The 18,416-nt window shown below is 39.3% G+C and overlaps 1 protein-coding gene across 1 annotated transcript; it reads right to left on the bottom strand.

Moving 5' to 3' along the window:
• Positions 1 to 2,363: 2,363 nt before the first annotated feature.
• Positions 2,364 to 17,416, bottom strand: sypl2a (synaptophysin-like 2a). Its single transcript, XM_067588483.1, has 6 exons — positions 17,199 to 17,416; positions 16,893 to 16,967; positions 9,608 to 9,726; positions 7,634 to 7,832; positions 5,683 to 5,856; positions 2,364 to 4,775 (listed from the first exon to the last, which is right to left on the bottom strand). The coding sequence occupies exons 1-6, from the start codon at positions 17,211 to 17,213 to the stop codon at positions 4,650 to 4,652; spliced, it is 708 nt and encodes a 235-aa protein (XP_067444584.1). The 5' UTR covers positions 17,214 to 17,416; the 3' UTR covers positions 2,364 to 4,649.
• Positions 17,417 to 18,416: the final 1,000 nt, after the last annotated feature.

The raw sequence follows: 18,416 nt of genomic DNA, 5'->3' as shown, positions 1-18,416 counted from the left end.
CCTCCAGAAGAACTGTGTCTCTAGATTAGAGTAAATTGAGGACTTCCTTTGCTCACAATCTTCAAAACTGCTGGCTCTTTTTTTCCCAAGAGGTGATGTTCTATTAGTCTGCATTAAAATGAGACATGCTTCTAATATTCTCTACCCTTCATGTCTGCTAATAGGGGTAGCTAAAACATTAGAAATACCTTTTTATATACAGCAATGCAATCAATTACACACTACCGCCAACTCAATAAATACTATAAAGATGAAAAACTTATATGAAAGTTGTGTGATGTGATGACATTTTCTTCTAATTACCACCATCCCCAAACAGAATTGTACATACTGTAAGCATAGCTGCATCCCCCACAGAGGCCCCAGCTGTTAGGCAACAGTGCAAGTTAACCTTTTACGTCCAAATAAGCTTCTCTCCTGGTTCTGACAGATTGTGAATCACTGGACTGATGTTTACCTGTGTGTGACTCATGTAATTTATCATCAGTTGCACGATTGTGATTGAGCCTATATTTGTACATCCGTATGTATATTCTCACCTCAGGACAAGCACACTTCTGTTGACAGCGAGAGTGTGGGACAGGGAGAATATGTTCTTAAGTGGTGATCAGAAGTCACAGGTCCACACACGTGGACACACCTTCCCCCTTTCCTAATCCCTATAAGTGGTTAAGCCTCACACAGCCAGGGCTGTGCTGCAACACAAACACAATTCACTATAAATGATGTAACTGTAACTTACATGTAAACTGTGTGTCTGGGGTCTTGTAATGTCACCTCATAAATCATATTTACATCAAACTAAGGAAAAAGATGGTTTGTGTACATTTGTCAGTGGGAATGAAAAGTCACTTTCATTTGTCTGAAAGAGAAAATAGTGACAAAAGCTGTAATTAAACATGTTTTATATATATTTTACAGTTACTCTAAGTGATCTCTGAGTTTCAACTAAATCCTAGATAAATACAACCTATCATGTTATCAGTATGTCCAAATACAAAGCACCTTAGCTTAAGAAGTCTGAAGCCTGTCTCATGGCCAGCCCAATTGCATCTATCAGTTACTGTCACTGATCTGGACATACAGACAGGTGACAGATTAAAGGAAAAACAAACAAAAAATGTCTTAATAAGGTGTTAGGCCTCCATATGCCACCAGAACAGCTTCAATGCACCTTGGCATTGATTCTTGGTGGTGGAGAGCACTGTCTAACACGACAGTCCAGAATCTGCCATAGGTGTTCACTTGGGTTGAGATCTGATGACTGTGAAGGTCATAGCATATGGTTCACATCATTTTCATACTCATCAAACCATTCATGACCCTTCGTGCTCTATGGATGGTAGCATTGTCATCCTGGAAGAGACCACTCCCATCAGGATAGAAATGTTTCATCATAGGATAAAGATGATCACTCAGAACAACTTTGTATTGATTTGCTTCCCTCTAAGGGGACAAGTGGACCCAAACCACGCCAGCAAAATGCCCCCCACAGCATAACAGAGCCACCAGATCCCCTTACTGTAGGGGTCAAGCATTCAGGCCTGTACCAGTTGTTCCTATGTAACCTGTCTGTATTTCCCGATGATTAGAAATCATGCTTGGATAACATTAATACAATGTATACAGGTTATCCAACTGATAATAATATATAGACTGCATTGGATAGAAAATAGTTGCATACTTTAACTGGAAATGAATATCAGTAGACCCTTGTTGGAGATGTGAAGGGAGTGGTGCCTCTATTCTATGTATACTTTTCATGTCCAGCACTTAAAGATGTGTGGTAATTTGGAGTGCTAGAGAAGCATGCAGTTCCCAGCTTCTGCAAAATTGCCTTTGTTGGGCTCAACCACTGAACTTTTGTAACTTAGAATGATACTCACATTGAAATAGTTTGCTGTAATTGTTCCCTCTGTCCATACTGACTGTGAGGAGTCTTCATAATGTGATTCCAGTTTAAATGATGGGGGGCAGTATGTTTAATATGGCACTATCCATTGTAAACACTACTTCCCTCATGTCCTCCTTGTTTCTCCATGCAGGAGAGGAGAGAAGATTGGTGTTGAGGCAGGACAGGAAAAGAGAAGTGACAAAGCTCTGGGATGAATCTGTTATCAGGGAAGGATGACACTGGCTCTTTTATGGTTTCTCTCATATCTAGCTGAGTAGTACTGTTAAGTGATTCATAATACAATCAGGACATTTGACGCACTATCTGCAGCACTGAAAAATTTCTGAATTTGTCGCCACCCAGTGTTAGTATAAAAAAGGACATTTGCAGACAGTAGTCACTGACTCTATGGATTTGACCCCGAGACACTGAATGAATGGGCTGAAAGCAAAACATAATGCAGACTGCATCGATTTTAAGAAGAACTTTCATTTTTCGACAAAAAAACAATACTATTAGACCAATTCAAAAGATGCTAAAAAAAACTTGACGGTTCTGCACATAGTGACTTTAAATCATCAAGGTGGTGAACAAGTTTGCAATATAATTTTAAAGAAAAGTCGGAATCCAGCATTTGCAGCTCTCATGTTTTACATGTCAATACAGACAGACCATTGTTTCCTTCTGCACAAAATGGCATAAAATACATAAATGAAAAGTCCAATGTCAACAATCCATTACATAAACATCCCACATATGACTGTGCTCTAATTGAACTATGATTTCTTGTTTATAATTGATAAAGAAACTTAATTATATATGTCATTTCAATATGATGTGGAAAATATATTACTTTACTCATAGTGACTCAAACAGCTGCTCATATATTACCTATAGAGGCTTCAGCTATCAAATAAAAAAGCTGCACAGATGGCCCAATAACTCTGATCAAAATCTATTCATGCAGTTCCTTCATAGACATTAGATCTCTCTTAGTGCAATGCAAGAAGTCAGTGTCTTGACAGTTATCAACAGTGACTCAGAACAACTGTACAAGTTCAATACAAAACCTTCTGATGTATGGCAACGGCTGTCAAGTTACATGTACTGTATGCTGGAACAATGGGCAGGAGTCATGAAGGAATACAGCAGGATTACTGGCAACCACATTCTGCCACTTCTGTTACTTGAACTATTTATCATCACAAGATTAAGCCTTAAGCTATGTAGTGGTACAACAAATTTAACAGCAAATTTGACAAAGTTACAAAAAAAAAAGAGAAAAAGGGAAAGCTGCACATGGACACTTTTTTCCATAGGGAAATACAAACAGAAACCCAACAATGGCTTTAAAATATGCAATGGACCAATTAATGCAGATAAAAAAATACATATGAATTGTATATAAATAATGTAACTGCAAGTTACCTTTTGCAAGATGATTTGAACATGGATGAATCTTAGTGTTATTGACTAATGTAAATGTAACATTGTGATGAAACAGGAACTAAACATGGTTTGGCCTCGTCAGTCATTTATACTGTGAAGCCATGTACAACAGCTACTGGAGTAAACATGTAGAGAGCTGGCCTTGTTCGGGATACAGGCTGAAAATAAACACGTGTGGCCAATGCTGTCACAACCTGAAATATCAGTCAAAACAACACTTTCAAAATAAAGGCCTCTGCTTCCCCACTTGAAGTACAGAGAGGTTCAGTAGATTGTAGTGAGTTTTTGTCTTTATACTTACAGTGTGTATTCTTTTTGCAATGAACGGTGAAGTGCAAGAAAATTAAAGTGTGTTAAAATTGGAACATTCATGTAGTTATTGAGTGTATATCATGAGATTAGAACATCAGTGGGGGGGCAGGGGTGACATAGATATTGGGGGATGTTTGATCTTTAGATGGTCTGATGCTTTGGAGGCAGAGTTCAAAGAGTAGTCTACTGATACAATAAAGCTCCTGCTATCAGGTTTTCCTTTGACTAGAGGAAAAGGAGCATTCAACAAATCTTGAACTTCAGGCTATGACTTATTTACATTGACATTGAGTAACTGAGATCTTTAGCATTACTGTATTTGGAATCTGAACTGTAGCACTGTACAGATTACATAATGGAAAAACGAGAAACAGAACAGGTCCTTACTAGACTCAAAAGAAAATGAGTCGGGTGCATTGGTTTCCACCAAAAATGTTTTCTTCTGGATGTTGGTTCTTATAACAACACGTCTCAGTTGGGAGGGTCATTAGATTTCAACTTGCCTTTTTTCCCCCTTGCTGAAGGCGAGAGGGGATCTTGGTGTCTTACATCACAATTTCATCACTAGATGTTCCTTGAAGGGCAAACATCAAGGGAGGATACTGTGCTAATGTGGAAGCGAATGCACTGCAGGCCTGCTGTTTTGAACACCTAATAGATTTAAACTCTACATTCACAGCAACTCTTATTGTACGTAGTGTGTAAGCATTTTAGTGTGTATTTGTATTTAGTGTTTCCAAGGCACATGGGAATTGGGAGTTGATGACAGCTTATTAAAAAGAAAAAAAAGAACAAAAGGTTGCTCAGTCGTTAGGGACTAAATTAAGTTGAGCTGAAGACCCGTAGAAATAGCTGAGGATGAGGGTTGGGGGGTATTGGGACAATTGTTTTCCTTTTGTTTCCGTTTCTGCAGGTTAACATTAGAACCAGTGTTGGGCACAAAGCATCTCTGCTGTGGGTACAGGGCTATGCTTGAGGAGCCTCAGTGAACTGGCTACGGCCCAGGGACCCCTCCTTCCTCCATGGTGGCCGGTGGGTTGGGATCTTTGTGGAAAGGAGTCTCCTTGTAAATGAACCAGCAGTTGCCTGCCCACAGGATCAAGTTCAAAAAGCCAAAAATCTGTAGAAAGACAGGGAAACAGAGGAAATAAACGATAACAAACAAATAACTACTGTGTACTTCTATAGCTCAGTGTTGAGGTTTTCCTCACATGGTCTTCAAGGATTGCTTATCTAATTGGTCGTTTGTAAGGTTACACTTTGTGCACTGGATTGCATTATATTCATGATACTGTGTCCTGTGTGTTCCAGTTCATTTATACTATAAGCTTTAAAGGTTTTATCTGCCTACATTATGTATGTCTATCTGTTGCAGGCACACACTGCTCAACACCACCACCCCTAGCAAAACTGCAACACACGCCACAGTGTTCTGTAACAAACACAACGCTGTCAGTCAATGTAGATATTCAGAGGTGAAAATTCAAAACAATTATTGCATTGATGTAGTTATTTTGACTCAAATAATGAATCCAAATGCATGAAGATCTTAACTCTTCATTTCTACAACAAATATTGAGGCAGTTCCAGCAATGGAAGGTAATGTGGCTTTTTAGTTTGAACACTAGATGGCACTGTACATACTCCATGAGTGTTCATATCCAACATAACCCAGTATCAGCTGCCCAAAAGTAGTATGTACTATACTGTATTAAAATGTGTACTCTCTTGGCTCTTTTAGAAACAATGACACTGTGGTTTTAGGACACTAACAACTGTTGATAGTGTTGTTTTACATCATCACCACCTGATCTACATAATTCAAGACAAGAGAAATCATGCTCAGAGTAGCAGAAGTAGCATCACTTCTAGGTGTATGACAAGCTCCTAGGAAGAGTTTCCCAAGGTTGGAAATTTGGTAAAATACTTCTCCTATAGGTCAAATATGGGACACAATGGGAATTTTCAGGAACTTGAGAATAAGATGATAATGTCTGCAACCGTGACACTGGTTTAACGTGACTTACCACAGAGGCGTTGAGGCGGCCCATAGACGGAAAATCTCCTGCCTGACAATGATTGCTGCAAGACTCGATTAGGTGCTCAGGGTTAGTGGCCCATTTGACATCAGTCAGGCCTTTGCCCCACGCTGAGGAGGACACAAGCCACAGGAAGGCAAAGGCAGCAGTCACCACCAGGTCCTGGCAGGGAGTGCAAAGAAAACACTGAGCATGCTGACATATACATCAACATCACAAGCTAGTTCTAATTGCACGCATATGAAATAAGTATGCTCCTCTTCCAAGAACATAAATCCCTCAGTCCTTATACAATTGGTTTCATTTCAGTGAAATATGGTTGTGATATGGTTCAGTCAGAATCAGTTCAGAATTAAGTTTAATTGTTTCACAATCAAACGGACACTTTCTATATGATGTACAATTATTTACTTTTCAGCTGAACTCTATTCTGCTGTTCACATTGGGACTCTTTATTAAAATCTATGAATGCCTCTCAATTTCTCTGTGTTCATGTAAGAAACACTTGATTATGATTATACAGAAGGTGGAGGGAGAGGTTAGGGCTGTGTCCAGAGTCTGATTAGGCAATTTAATACAAGATTGGACTGCCAGTAATAAATATGGAATGGGTGGGTGGGTGTTGGTGGATACTTTCCATAGCATAGCATGGGTTTTAAATTACGACAGTTTTTCCAAGCACTTTCCAAACCAACACCCCATCAAGGAGTATTTAAAACAGTCCCTGCTTTACACAGCTTTTTATATTTTATAACGTGCCTAATGGTTGGCTAACCCTTCTAGGCTAACAGTGAAGCCCCTTAGAGGGCTATGGTTGTACCCATAGAACTGGACTTACAATATGGTTGCTTTCATCAGAAAAAAAACTGACATAAATAAACACACAACCAAAACAAAAAAAACAAGACAAGCTTGATTTGACCATGGTGAATTTCCTATCTAGAGAAAGTTTAAAGGTTCTAAAAACTATGTTCTCAAGCAGCTTCTTATTGTAAGTGATGTAAGAAGCTGCATAGATGAATGCACAGGTTTCTGATATCATTTCTTTACTATGCAAGGTTCTTGTATTTCTGTTTTTGTCCTACCTTTATTGTTTGTTTAAAGAAGGCAGGGCTCGTTTAGAAAAAGGTGATTTTTCAAGTGTTTCCATGTATCGATCGGGATCTAGCAACACACACAGTCCTGATAAAGCAGATCCACTGAGTTTCATAAATATAACTAAGGATGTTTTTTCCCAAAACTTTAACTTTTACTGTTGCTTATTTACTGATTGTCGTAGAGAAATACATAAGTTTGAAAAATAACGTTTTCAGGGGCTTTAAAATCTCTTAGCTAATTTTCATTATTTTCTGAAAAGAATACAAATATATAAATCAATGGCTGTGTAGAAGGTAGAAAAATGTATTAAAATGACTCATATGGTTTGCTTTGGACGGAATTTGGCACAGGTGATATTTAACATCCTCAAGGTGCATCTAATCCCTGAGCGTCATTGCTTATCATGTGTGTCTGAGTTATTCTATGGACATTGACACATTGAGAATAAAAAATGGCCATTTAGCAGATGATTCACAAGGGCTCCGTCACAGATGATGTGAATCATTGAATTTTAGGGGAGCAGCCCTTGCTGAAATTTTTAAATGCTTAGGAAATGCTTGCATCAAACATGTTTAGACTTTCTAGACTAGAAGCATTTACTCCTGATGTACTCTAGACTGGATAAGGAAGCAGTTACAAATAATGCCACTGAGATGCCTAATGATGCATGGCTCAGTTCTTCTCCCACAGATATGTAATGCAGTGAGCCGAACCAACTACAGAATACAATCCTGAAATGTATAAAACAAGGCTAACTCACACCCTACCCAGGGTTAGCGGATATGAACAGGGTTAGAAGCTATGAAGAAGGCTTCTTGCTGATCCGGGGTAGTGTACTCACTATGATGGGACCGCGGGAGGTCTGGCGGTAGACGTTCTGGTAGCCCAAGTAGAGGATCAGTGTGGCGGTGCAATAGAGGAACCCAAACACACCCACACACACAAAGAACTCTGCTGAGGAGGAGAAGTCGCCCTGCAGGAAGGTCTCATTGGTTTGACTGCCATTACACGTTGGCATTTGGTATGGGTACGCTGACAACCTGAAAGGAGATAGAGAGGAAAACTTTAAGCAGTCCTTCTGGTGACTCTTCTGTTTTTTATAGTCTGTGTGATTTCAGAGAAAAGAAATCCTCACCTGGGTTACTCCTCTCTCCACGGACGCAAGAAGATAGAATATAAAAAGATTAAGCGAGATCTGGCACACACTGAACAGAACCTTTCACTGATCTGCATGGTTGTATAAAGAATCTTCATAGGGATTGGAAGATTTGACATTTTCTTCCAATCATTTCTTTAAATCATTAGCTATTAAGATGAACAGAATATCACAATGTCTGTTTAGGCGAGAAAAGTTCATTGTCTAACTGATGTTAATCACACTGCACTACATGATAATGAGAAGTAAAACTCTTTAGTATAAAACAGTTTAGTTTTCGAATTTTGGTTGAAGAGAAGACTTCCTTGAAATTAGAATTGTAAAAAAAAAAACCTATTCCCCCGCTGTGTCTGCCTGCAAGTTCCCACTCGGCCCATAGACTTTACATTGTGATGACGTCACAGATTTTTAAATCGCTTTTCTTGGCTCGAGAAAAGTTTTACAAATATAAAACCTCCATGGATCAAAATTTCATAATAGAAAGAGCCATAATTGACCTTGTTTGCAGTTCGAGGTGTCCTGTCAACAGTTTTACAGACGTCTCTTTAACAATGGTGGTCTAAGGGGAAAATGCTTTTTGGGCCGCAGGGGGGTTTTCCGCTGCAATACCGCGAATGACCACTAGGAAAAATTAGCTGCAAAGCTGAGCGGCAGCACCCTAATCAGCTCTTATTATACATGCATGGGTAGGAAGTGGAGACGTGTCGTCCATCTTTATATACAGTCACAATGCTCTAAACAGTAACACCAAAACACCCATTGCATGAGCACACGTGAAATTTTCAGTGGTGCCGCTTTATTTTACCCACACAGCACCTTGGTGACAATCCTTGGCAAATATTGTTCTTGTAGAAAAAGAGACGGGCGCAGAGCAGCACCGCCGCACATGTTCTGTTTCTTCACCCTTCTTTCTGCTAACAACAGATAACTTCAATGCTGGCAACGTTTCCTTTATCCTTCAGTGTGATCGCCACTTTGACTGACTGCCTTGTCTTTGTTGACTTTCAATAGAATTGTATGGTGGTAATACATACTTATATTTATTGATAGACCGTACATATGGTCACTCATTCACTCATTCAGAGATCCAGTGCAGATATCTAGGGTCAGCTGCTCAGTGTTTTACTTTATCATTATGTTTATTCTTATTATCTTGGTTTGATTGTGGGCTCTTAGGGCGTTTTCACACCTCATACACATAATGCACAGCACAGCTGGCTACGGGAGCTGGTTCAATCCAAAAAACCTGAATCTCCCTCTGGGGATTAATAAAGGTTTGTCTTATCTTATGATCATATCATGTTATTATTTTGCAAAACTGTTATCCAAATGCATCATTCTGAGCAAGCTATTAAGAGTTTGCGAAGAATGATGTTTGTTTTACATACTGTGTCATAAGGTTTGTCTGATATAATTTATAGTACTGAACACCATTTATGAGGTGCTGCAGACTTACTCATAACATGATAGATAACGGAATTTGAAAGATATTCTCATTATGACACTGATTACAATAGGTTGAATCCATAAAGATATGTCAATGACAACATCAGTATTGTGTGTTCTCCTGTATTGAGAAACTAAGTAAGCAATGAAAGAGTATTGCAGGAGAGACAATGCAAAAGCTATTATGACTATTATAACACTTCAGTGTTCTACCTGAATGGGTATGCAAACACAGGACTTATAGCCAGTGGCTCCTTGTCAGGACATTTCACTGTTAAGTGGGTTTTCCCTGTGTAACCTCCAGTGGTGGCGAAGGCAAAGATGGTGAAGACCTGTGGAATAAGAGGAAAATGGGGATGAGAGGTTTTAAAGGAGAGGCATGCTTGCTTGACTGACACACTGAGCAGTGGTGGTGGTGGCTGCTGCTTATGAAACCTTTTCCCTTTCCATATAAATCAGACATGTTGTTTTTTTTTCACCTTTTGAACTAACTTCCCCTCTTCTCTATCACTCTCTTCCCTGCAGTTGTCACATCCTTTTTCCCACACAGGAAACTCCCTCCCACCCTCTCAGCAAACATGGTAACCCTTTAACATGCAGCTGCCAAACCAAACTTTCAGCTTCAACCTGCCAAACTCCTGCAAACAGTCACAGTTTACATGTTGTTGAATGTCATACTGTGTAACTACACTATTTCTTTGAGCAATGTTTGCTAAAAAAAAAAAAAAAGTGTCCAGATGTTTAAAGGAAAGTATTGAGCCTTTTATAAAAATGAAACTAAATATTTGTGAGCTGTGCTAAAAGATTGATGTCTTCAGTATGAAGAGTAGGAAATAGATTTTATTTTTCTCATTATGTTTTCACAATGTTTGAATGCATTTATTTGTCTTATGTAAAGGACTGGCACTCCATTTCACTTGTGAGGGTCAGGTGACTAACAAGTATGTTACTGCAAGCATAACACACAGTACTTATAATGCAGCACTGATAAAAAAAAAAATCACTCAAATGTGCCAAAACAAAGCACAGAAAAGTACTTAAAAGGCTTTAAATGAACTGAGACTGATTATCTTACTCTCTAGAGGCAGTTTTTTATATATTGCATAAGAATGAATGTCAGCAAATAGTTTTTTTTCCAGGGGAGAAAAACAAGCTAATATCGTCAACTATGCTGACAGAGAGCAGACACCAGTGGGGTAACCCAGACCATTTCCTCAAACTTTATCAGAAACTGACTCTGCAGAAAAACGTTGCTGCTACTCCAGGGTTGCAGGGGGAGTCTACTGCAGCACAGCAACAACTGCAATCAGGGGTTTCCATTTATGATATTCACCCTTACAGTAAACAAGACAGCTTTGGGTTCAAATGCAGCCAGTTTGTGTCTGTTTTGGACTGATTTCTCTATTGGGCTATAAATTGAAGCACAGGCAGCAAGGTTTGGAGAAGATTTGGACAGTCTTTCTTCATCTCCCGCTTTGAACAGACCCATACTGACGTTCACTTGTCAGGGTGTAAGCAGGGCAGGGTCAAAATTTCATGCCTGTGCAGTATTCCACATCGTAGAAAAAGATTTATAAACCAACAAACACAACAATACCAAACCTCCTACACCCTGAGGAAGAACCAGAGACCCTTTCTGAACCAGGAGAAAGTATGTTGTGGTGCTAAATGGGTAAACAGAGTACATCTGTCTAACTCCACTACAATGTTGTCGAGATCCTGGCTGCTGCGATATCATCCTATTTATAAAGGCAAGACGTTAAGTGCTAAAGTAATGACACAAACTAGGACCAGAGAAGGTTGTGATTTCATATAGCAGCTCTCTGTCATACAGCCAATACTGACAGACATTACAGACATGCCACCCCTGTAACTAACATGTAGAGAGTAAGAAGGAAATATGTCAAGTCTTTCATTAAGGCTCTCATGACTACTTTTTGGGGAAACATGACTTACATGTCTCAACATTGTTGCCCTGCTAACATAAAGTAGTATAAAAACTTAGTGAAATGCAGTACATTGGCATATACTGTTGTAGCTCTGTTACCAAAGGCCTCTATACACTGTGCCATAGCAGCAATCATGCAGGTTCATTGCTTGTCTCACTTTGCAGGATAGTCTAATAAGATCTCAGTTGCTGTCTCTGTCAGACTGTACAATATCAGTTTTGAAGCATGTCAGACTGTGTGATTAAAGCCTGTGGACTCATCATGCTAGGATGTAGCAAAAAACAAGCCATAGATATCACATTAATATACATATTAATGTGATGTGGTATCTACATACAGTATATATGACCATTTACAATGTCATTGGCCAGCGCGCTCTGTTTCTTCTCATGCTTTATTTCCATTGGTTTGGTTTCAGAGCTGCATCGATTAGATGATTAATCAATTAGTTGACTGACAGAAAATTAATCTGCAACTTTTTTGATAATCGAATAATCATTTCAGTCATTTTTCAAGCAAATATGTCAAACATTTGATGGTTCAAGCTTCATAAATGTGACAATTTGCTGCTTTTCATATAGAACAGTAAATTCAATATCTTAACATTTTAGATTGTTGGTCAGATCAAAAAAAAGCTTATTTAAAACATTCCTGTTGTCTGAGAAATTGTGAGTGCCATTTCATAGCCTAAACAATTAATCAAGAAAATAATCAGTACATTAATGGAAGATGAAAATAATTGTTAATTGCAGCCCTAGTTAGATAAGAGTCCTAGCAGCAGTTCCACTGTGTTTCCTGAGAATTTGGTCCTAGATTTCTGACACATCCCGTCTTTGATCACCAAAGCTCTAAAGCAACCTCTAAAGAAATAAATCTGTTTTACACACACATATGCCATCTCCAATGAGTACACAAACTGTTGTTTTCACATATTTAAGACTTTGGCCCATTTTATCATTTCATGAACCTGATGAATCACTGAACACATTCATCTTACCAGTGTTAATAAAAGGTCCTTGATCATATTGTTTGGGGTTGAGTGTACCACGAACACCTCCAACTCTGACCTACATGCTATCCACAAAGCTTTTTTCTGTCTCGTTGTGTTGATTGAAAGGAATGATACAGACAGAAGGGGTAAATGTGTGAAATAGTAAAGAAAATGTTAGTACATACAGTATATGGAAACATTGTAATTATATCTCCAAAATATCAAGTGTTAGGAAATGAGTTTTAAAAATCTGGAAATAAAAATCAAAAGCATTTTTAATAAGGGTCAGTTGAATGTGTTTCTTCAAGAATTGTGACCAAGATATGTACTGAGCTGGAATTTTTACTTGTCACTAAATGACCTGAATTACTTCAAACATATAATGTACCGCAATTCCCTGTTACTTATTGGCCAATATTATGCTGATATATTATATGTGTGATACACCACAATTGGTCAATAATATCCACATGGCTGATGTATCGGCCATCTCCAAAACACAGACTTGCTGCTGAATGATGGTGCATATTATGCAAAATGTTTGGAAAGGTTTTGATCAGCCAAAGTGGATGGAAAACAATCTCAACCCATGGAGAGCATGTAATACTTTATTACTAGCAGTTAAATTGGAGATACTACTGCTTTTTATATGATAGTGATGATATGATAATAAAAAAAAACCTTTTCTCATAATCACATGATGATGTTGCAGTAACTCTGTTGAAAACTATGCACAAGTATGCACTACCTGGAAACACTGTGGGACAAAGGGCACCCCCTCATACACACACACACCCCCCTCTCCTCCCTCCCAGGACATCCTTCCTCCAATGAAAAGCTTCTGATGAAGGCATGTGATTCTTGCTTCCGTACTTTCTCTCAAGAGTAATGTCCTTTGTTCACTTACACCCACATCTACCAAAGCACATTCCCAAATCATCAGTATCCTTTTCCACTACTAACAGTTGTATACAATGGGCCAAAGCACAGGGCCAGGCACTGAGGTGAACAGCCTGCAGGCTGCACTAGTGCGGTAAAGACAGCAAGATAAACAGCAGAAACATGCACAGAGGAACAGAGTGCAGTATTTAGCGAGCTTCCAGCCCGCTGAGGATTTTCAGGAATGGGTTTCATCTTTCAGGTGTCTCTGGAGCTCACCAACATTTCTCAGCTTTCATCTCAGCCTTGTTTGACCCACCCGGGCCAATCTGACAGCACCCCAAATAAACCCTGCAGCCAGGGCAGGCGTTCACTGTCCAAAGTCCAGCGTCCCACCCAACCTCCCTCAGACTGACTGAAACATTCCTCGCTACCTTTCGTGGTCAGGGAGTAGCAGGGCAGATAGGAGACGGCAGCCAAACAGAGTCACAAGATTCTGACACTAGCAGTTTAGCATTTTCATACAACCACCTTTACTTGTTTATAGCACATCACGTGAATGTATGGCAACACCGAACCATAACAGACCAAGTATGTCACGATAGCAAAAATAGCCAGACCACCACCTCCCCTAGACCACCCTCCACCTGACACTGTGAAAAATTGCACTTACTGGCTAATGTCCATGTTTACAGGCTGTGGCATACAGACCAGTTTGACATTCAGTAATATAAATTATAAACGTCTTCCAAGACCATGTAGAGGAGGGAGACAAACAGTTTTTCCCAGTGCTGGAATACTAAGAACGCCTCACCCTGGAAGAATTCAGCCTATTTCAGCCTTGAGTGTGGACTAACAACTAGTTGAACTTGCTGAACTGCCTGGAGAAATTGGAAATGGCTAGAAATACAACAGGCTGGCTGCAGCTGTGAAAATCAGAAGCTCTGGGACTATCATCAAGGAGCAAAGATCCTCAAACTGGAAAAGCGGAGCCACTGAACTGATGGCCACGTAAGCACATAGACAGTGGCAGCCCTATTCAGTCACAAGGTTCTGACAACAAGTGTTAGCGCATGGAGGGAAACAATGAACCAGACAAGGACCAGAAAAGAAGATGTAATGGTAATAAAGCCAATAAAGACAAATGAGATGTTTCTGATAAATCATATATGGTAGATTTGGATATTTGTGTACGCACAGTGTAAAAAAAAACATGGATGTAGCATCTGTGACCTCACCGTTTCTGGTTTCCAGAAGGCTTTGGAGGAGACTGAAGTTTGGTTTTACTATGGCTTGGTAATGAACTTCAATACTTCTTTGGTACCAACTGAAATGTGTCAGTCAAATGATCAAAATCTGCCAAATACTGAATGCTGGCATTGAAGGGTCTGTTTTAAAGCATTTTTTCACCCAGTTTTTGACTTCATCTTACTTAGGAAAAGTTCTTATATGGCTGCTTGTGTTAAGACAACATTTAACTTTTGAGAAATTTGCTTTAGTTAAATGAAAAAACAGGTTTTGTACACTACATGTTCATGTTCCTCAAAAGGTTTCAGAAAATGTTTTATTTTGGTATCCCTGCCAAAACCCAGGTATCATTACTACTATTAAGAAATTAAAACCATACCCACCAGTGATACATGTTACCACTCAGTGCAGTGGTGCAGGTTTGTGGGGGAAAGGTGGGAACACAAGAATCAACCACTGCAGTAAAATACAACTGTCAATCAAATTAACACACATCCTAAACATACCTGTCATATGTCTCTTAAAACCTTGATATTAGTTTAATTAAGCAGGTGTTGTCAATGGGCATTAAGACACACATTAGAAGAAGGCTACGGCTACTGTTATGAAATGTATTGACTCTGAATTTCATGAGAGATGTTAGTATTTTTTTCAGTGATTTCAGTACAGTTGCAGTTTTCTTGGCACCAGTAAGCAAACATGACCTTTTAACTGTGGTTATTTTTTTCTATGTGCTTGTTCCTCAAGAGTTCAACTAGGGGTTAAACTCTTAATCGATATGATGCTTTGCATTTTACAAAGAGAAATTATGGAAAATGGTAGGACCACGCCCTTCCTCATGTACAAACTTGTTGAAGTCAGTTTCAGTATTGAGTATACCATGGCCTTCGCACAATCTAATGCACGTATGCTGCTTTATCCCAGTGGTAGTATACTTATACCAGTAAACCCCCATTCCCCGGGGAGATGCCCAGAGAATGCTGTGCAGCAGCGGGAGCCAGCAGAATTTACAGCATGTTCCCTATGAAGTGAGCTCTGCCCTGTCAGACCCAGACTCTCCCTCAGCTCTACATCCAACAGTCAGGAGGAAAACTTCATCAATACAGTGTAAACAGCATTTGTCCCAGCATTGTTGTTCCAGTCTAAATTTCAAGACCCTAATTTTCCACTTTGACATTAAATACATATACAAGCAAATTGAGCGAGTGAAAGGTATCACCCTCTTTTAGGAATAAGTCTGATTTATTGCAATTTCGATCTGTATTAAATAGCTTTGGCCATCATTTATGACTGTAATAACAACATTGTACTCACAAAATTAATATCTCAGATCTGGGAATGCAGTAAAATTGCTAAGAAGAAGCTCAACAGGGCAAGAAATATGAGTAGTCATGTATAGTAGGGTTAGACACCGACCCCTAACTCTGTGTAATAAAGTTTAAAAGTGGCAAAGCTAAGCATCTTTAACCTTCCTGGAGAGAAACTCCACAGCAGCAGAAAAGACCTGCTGAATATGTTAATTACAAATAGGACATGGTTGCTCCTGCTCCACAAGCCCACGCCTTAAATACACACAGCACTGCCTGCTGTAGCGAAGCAGTTAGCATAGTAGTCTGCATCATACGAAATCCAGAGCACTACCACTATAAGCGGTCTCATAAGAGGGGGAATTCCTGCACTGTTTCCTATTTTAGTATATAGTCCACTCAGATTACTCATTACAAATTCTATCAAACAGACTCACACAGTAGGGATATTTAGAGTATGTTCTACTGAGCAGCAGCAGTTATATCCAAGCTATTTGATTCTCAACAACAGCCACACAGAGCTGCATATGGCATCAACAACACTCCTGATCTGGGTGGCACTGCTCAACTGGACTACTTCAATACGAAAGTCACAAGATCTGTTAAATTTCCTTGTAATTGTTTCAGCTTACAGTCTCTTGCAAGCACATAATCAAGTTTTACTATGAAAAAATTGTAAGGGTTTAAAGCAAATGGTTGACTTCCTGCTTTGGGTTAACATTTTACTTGGGAAATCAGTAGCTACATGCATAGTAAATCCACAAGCTATGGCACAATTTAACTCATTGAACCAGGTCAAAAGCCAACACTTCAAAGTTACAGATGAACAAAGCAGATGCAGAGAAATCTGCAAAACTTTTTGAGTGTTTTCCTCAGTCTTTACCCCTTAGCATATGTACTAGGATTTCTGGCTAACAACGCTACATACATGCATGGAGTCCGGGATATGGAGTTGGTGGAATGGACTACTGGAGAGGGAAATGTCAACATCACGAGGATCAAATGAGAGGAATGCTGCGTAGATGTGGAGGCTGAACACAAATATATATCTTGTGCCTAACACTAATTCAAATACAGCTAAGTCAGATACATTATGTACTTTACATCTATACTTTAATGCTTACCCATTCTAGGACACGAATAAATCCAAGAGGTTCTTTCAGTGGTCCCAGGTCCAGAGCAAATCCAGACACCAGTTTCTAAGGACAACAAACAAGATGTGGAAAAAGACGAACAGAGGCACACAAACATATCGTTAGCCAGGTGTGAACGAATTGGCGCCCATATTAAGCACCCAAGCAACTATCGTTACCTGTTTGTCACCTTGCGGCTATATGGCCCTACCCTTGTTAGCCAACCCCTGCTAGCGACATGCTAACGCTAACTCCTGTCAACCGACCTGGTTAACGTTACCCAGCTAACTCACCTACCTGAACAGTGTCCATTGAGACGTGCAACTATTAAAGTTTGTATTTCACTTCTAAAGTTGTCAGTTTGTTTGTGAGGCTAACTTAAAGTTACTCCGTTTGCATTCAGACAGTGGCATGCGATTCAACGGCTACTACTGACTGTCAGCAGGCAGCAGAATAACAGCCAGGCAGACGACTGATAAGACTACAGACTACAGTCAAACTCTGTTCAACCGAACCGCAGCACAGCAACTGTCCAACGAAACAAATCACTTCCGGCTAGCACTTCAAAATAACAGACCCCCAGCGGTTAGAAGCATCTCCCTGTTGATGTTTCCACAACCTGAGTGAGGAGAAAATAATGCATAACACCGGCCACATAACTATACAATATTTAAAGAATAACTATGATAATGATGATAATAATAATGCACAGTTTAAAATCGGTACAAACCGCACGAGATGATCTTTCAATTGAAGTATATAATCTTATTAAACATGTAGCAACTGGAATAGATTTAAAACATATAAGAGAACAATATCACTGATATATCAGGGAATAATGAGATCTTGGGTGGAAATTTGAGACAACGACAGCAAATGTTTTAAAAATGTATCCTGCCATGAAATTGTTATGAAATCTGGAAGACAACCTTTTAACAGACAAAACTTACAATAAATGCTACTTTGCCAGTGACAACTGCATCATCATCATCGACTGATGCAGTTGTCACTGTCAAAGTAGCGAGTGACATTTAGACCCAGCTTAGTGCTGTTGTCATTGACCATAACGACGTCATTCGCATTTACAAACTCATGGCCAAAAGAATCCTCCTTTGATTTCACCAATCTTGCTTCTCCTTTCCCTGACAAAACTGCTCAAAACAGCTGATTCTCAAACTGTTAATAGTTCCATGTTTTTACTAAAGCTGTGTTTGAAAAATACATATTTAAAACTATGTAATACAGAGGTGCTGTTTTACTTATATTCTGAATCACTCTACAAAATGTAAACCTTAATTTTTGGTCGTAGCCTTTTTACCAAACATCGTTGTTCTTTGCTATACCCCACTGCGCAGGAAAGTAACGTGTTATCTTTTCTAGATTAAAGGACGGGAAAACCTTAAGAAAACCTGTAATATGTTGTAGCAGGTTGAGTGTAGAAAGAGACACACTGAAAATCAGGGTGATAGTTATAGGAGAGGAGTGTCGAAGGTGAGTTGGAGAAAGTGGACAATT

Source organism: Thunnus thynnus, chromosome 4, assembly GCF_963924715.1.
Source record: "Thunnus thynnus chromosome 4, fThuThy2.1, whole genome shotgun sequence".
Lineage (NCBI taxonomy): Eukaryota > Metazoa > Chordata > Actinopteri > Scombriformes > Scombridae > Thunnus > Thunnus thynnus.
Note: the sequence above shows the minus strand (reverse complement) of the source record. Positions and strands in the feature narration are given on the sequence as shown.

Bases quoted from the DNA above. Each gene is read 5' to 3' on its own strand.
- sypl2a (XM_067588483.1), bottom strand. The intron at 9,727-16,892 runs GTAAGCATTAAA...CTTATTCCACAG, and splicing joins TTATTCGTGTCCTAGAATGG to GTCTTCACCATCTTTGCCTT. The intron at 7,833-9,607 runs GTAGAACACTGA...ATCTCCTTTCAG, and splicing joins GTGTTTGCATACCCATTCAG to GTTGTCAGCGTACCCATACC.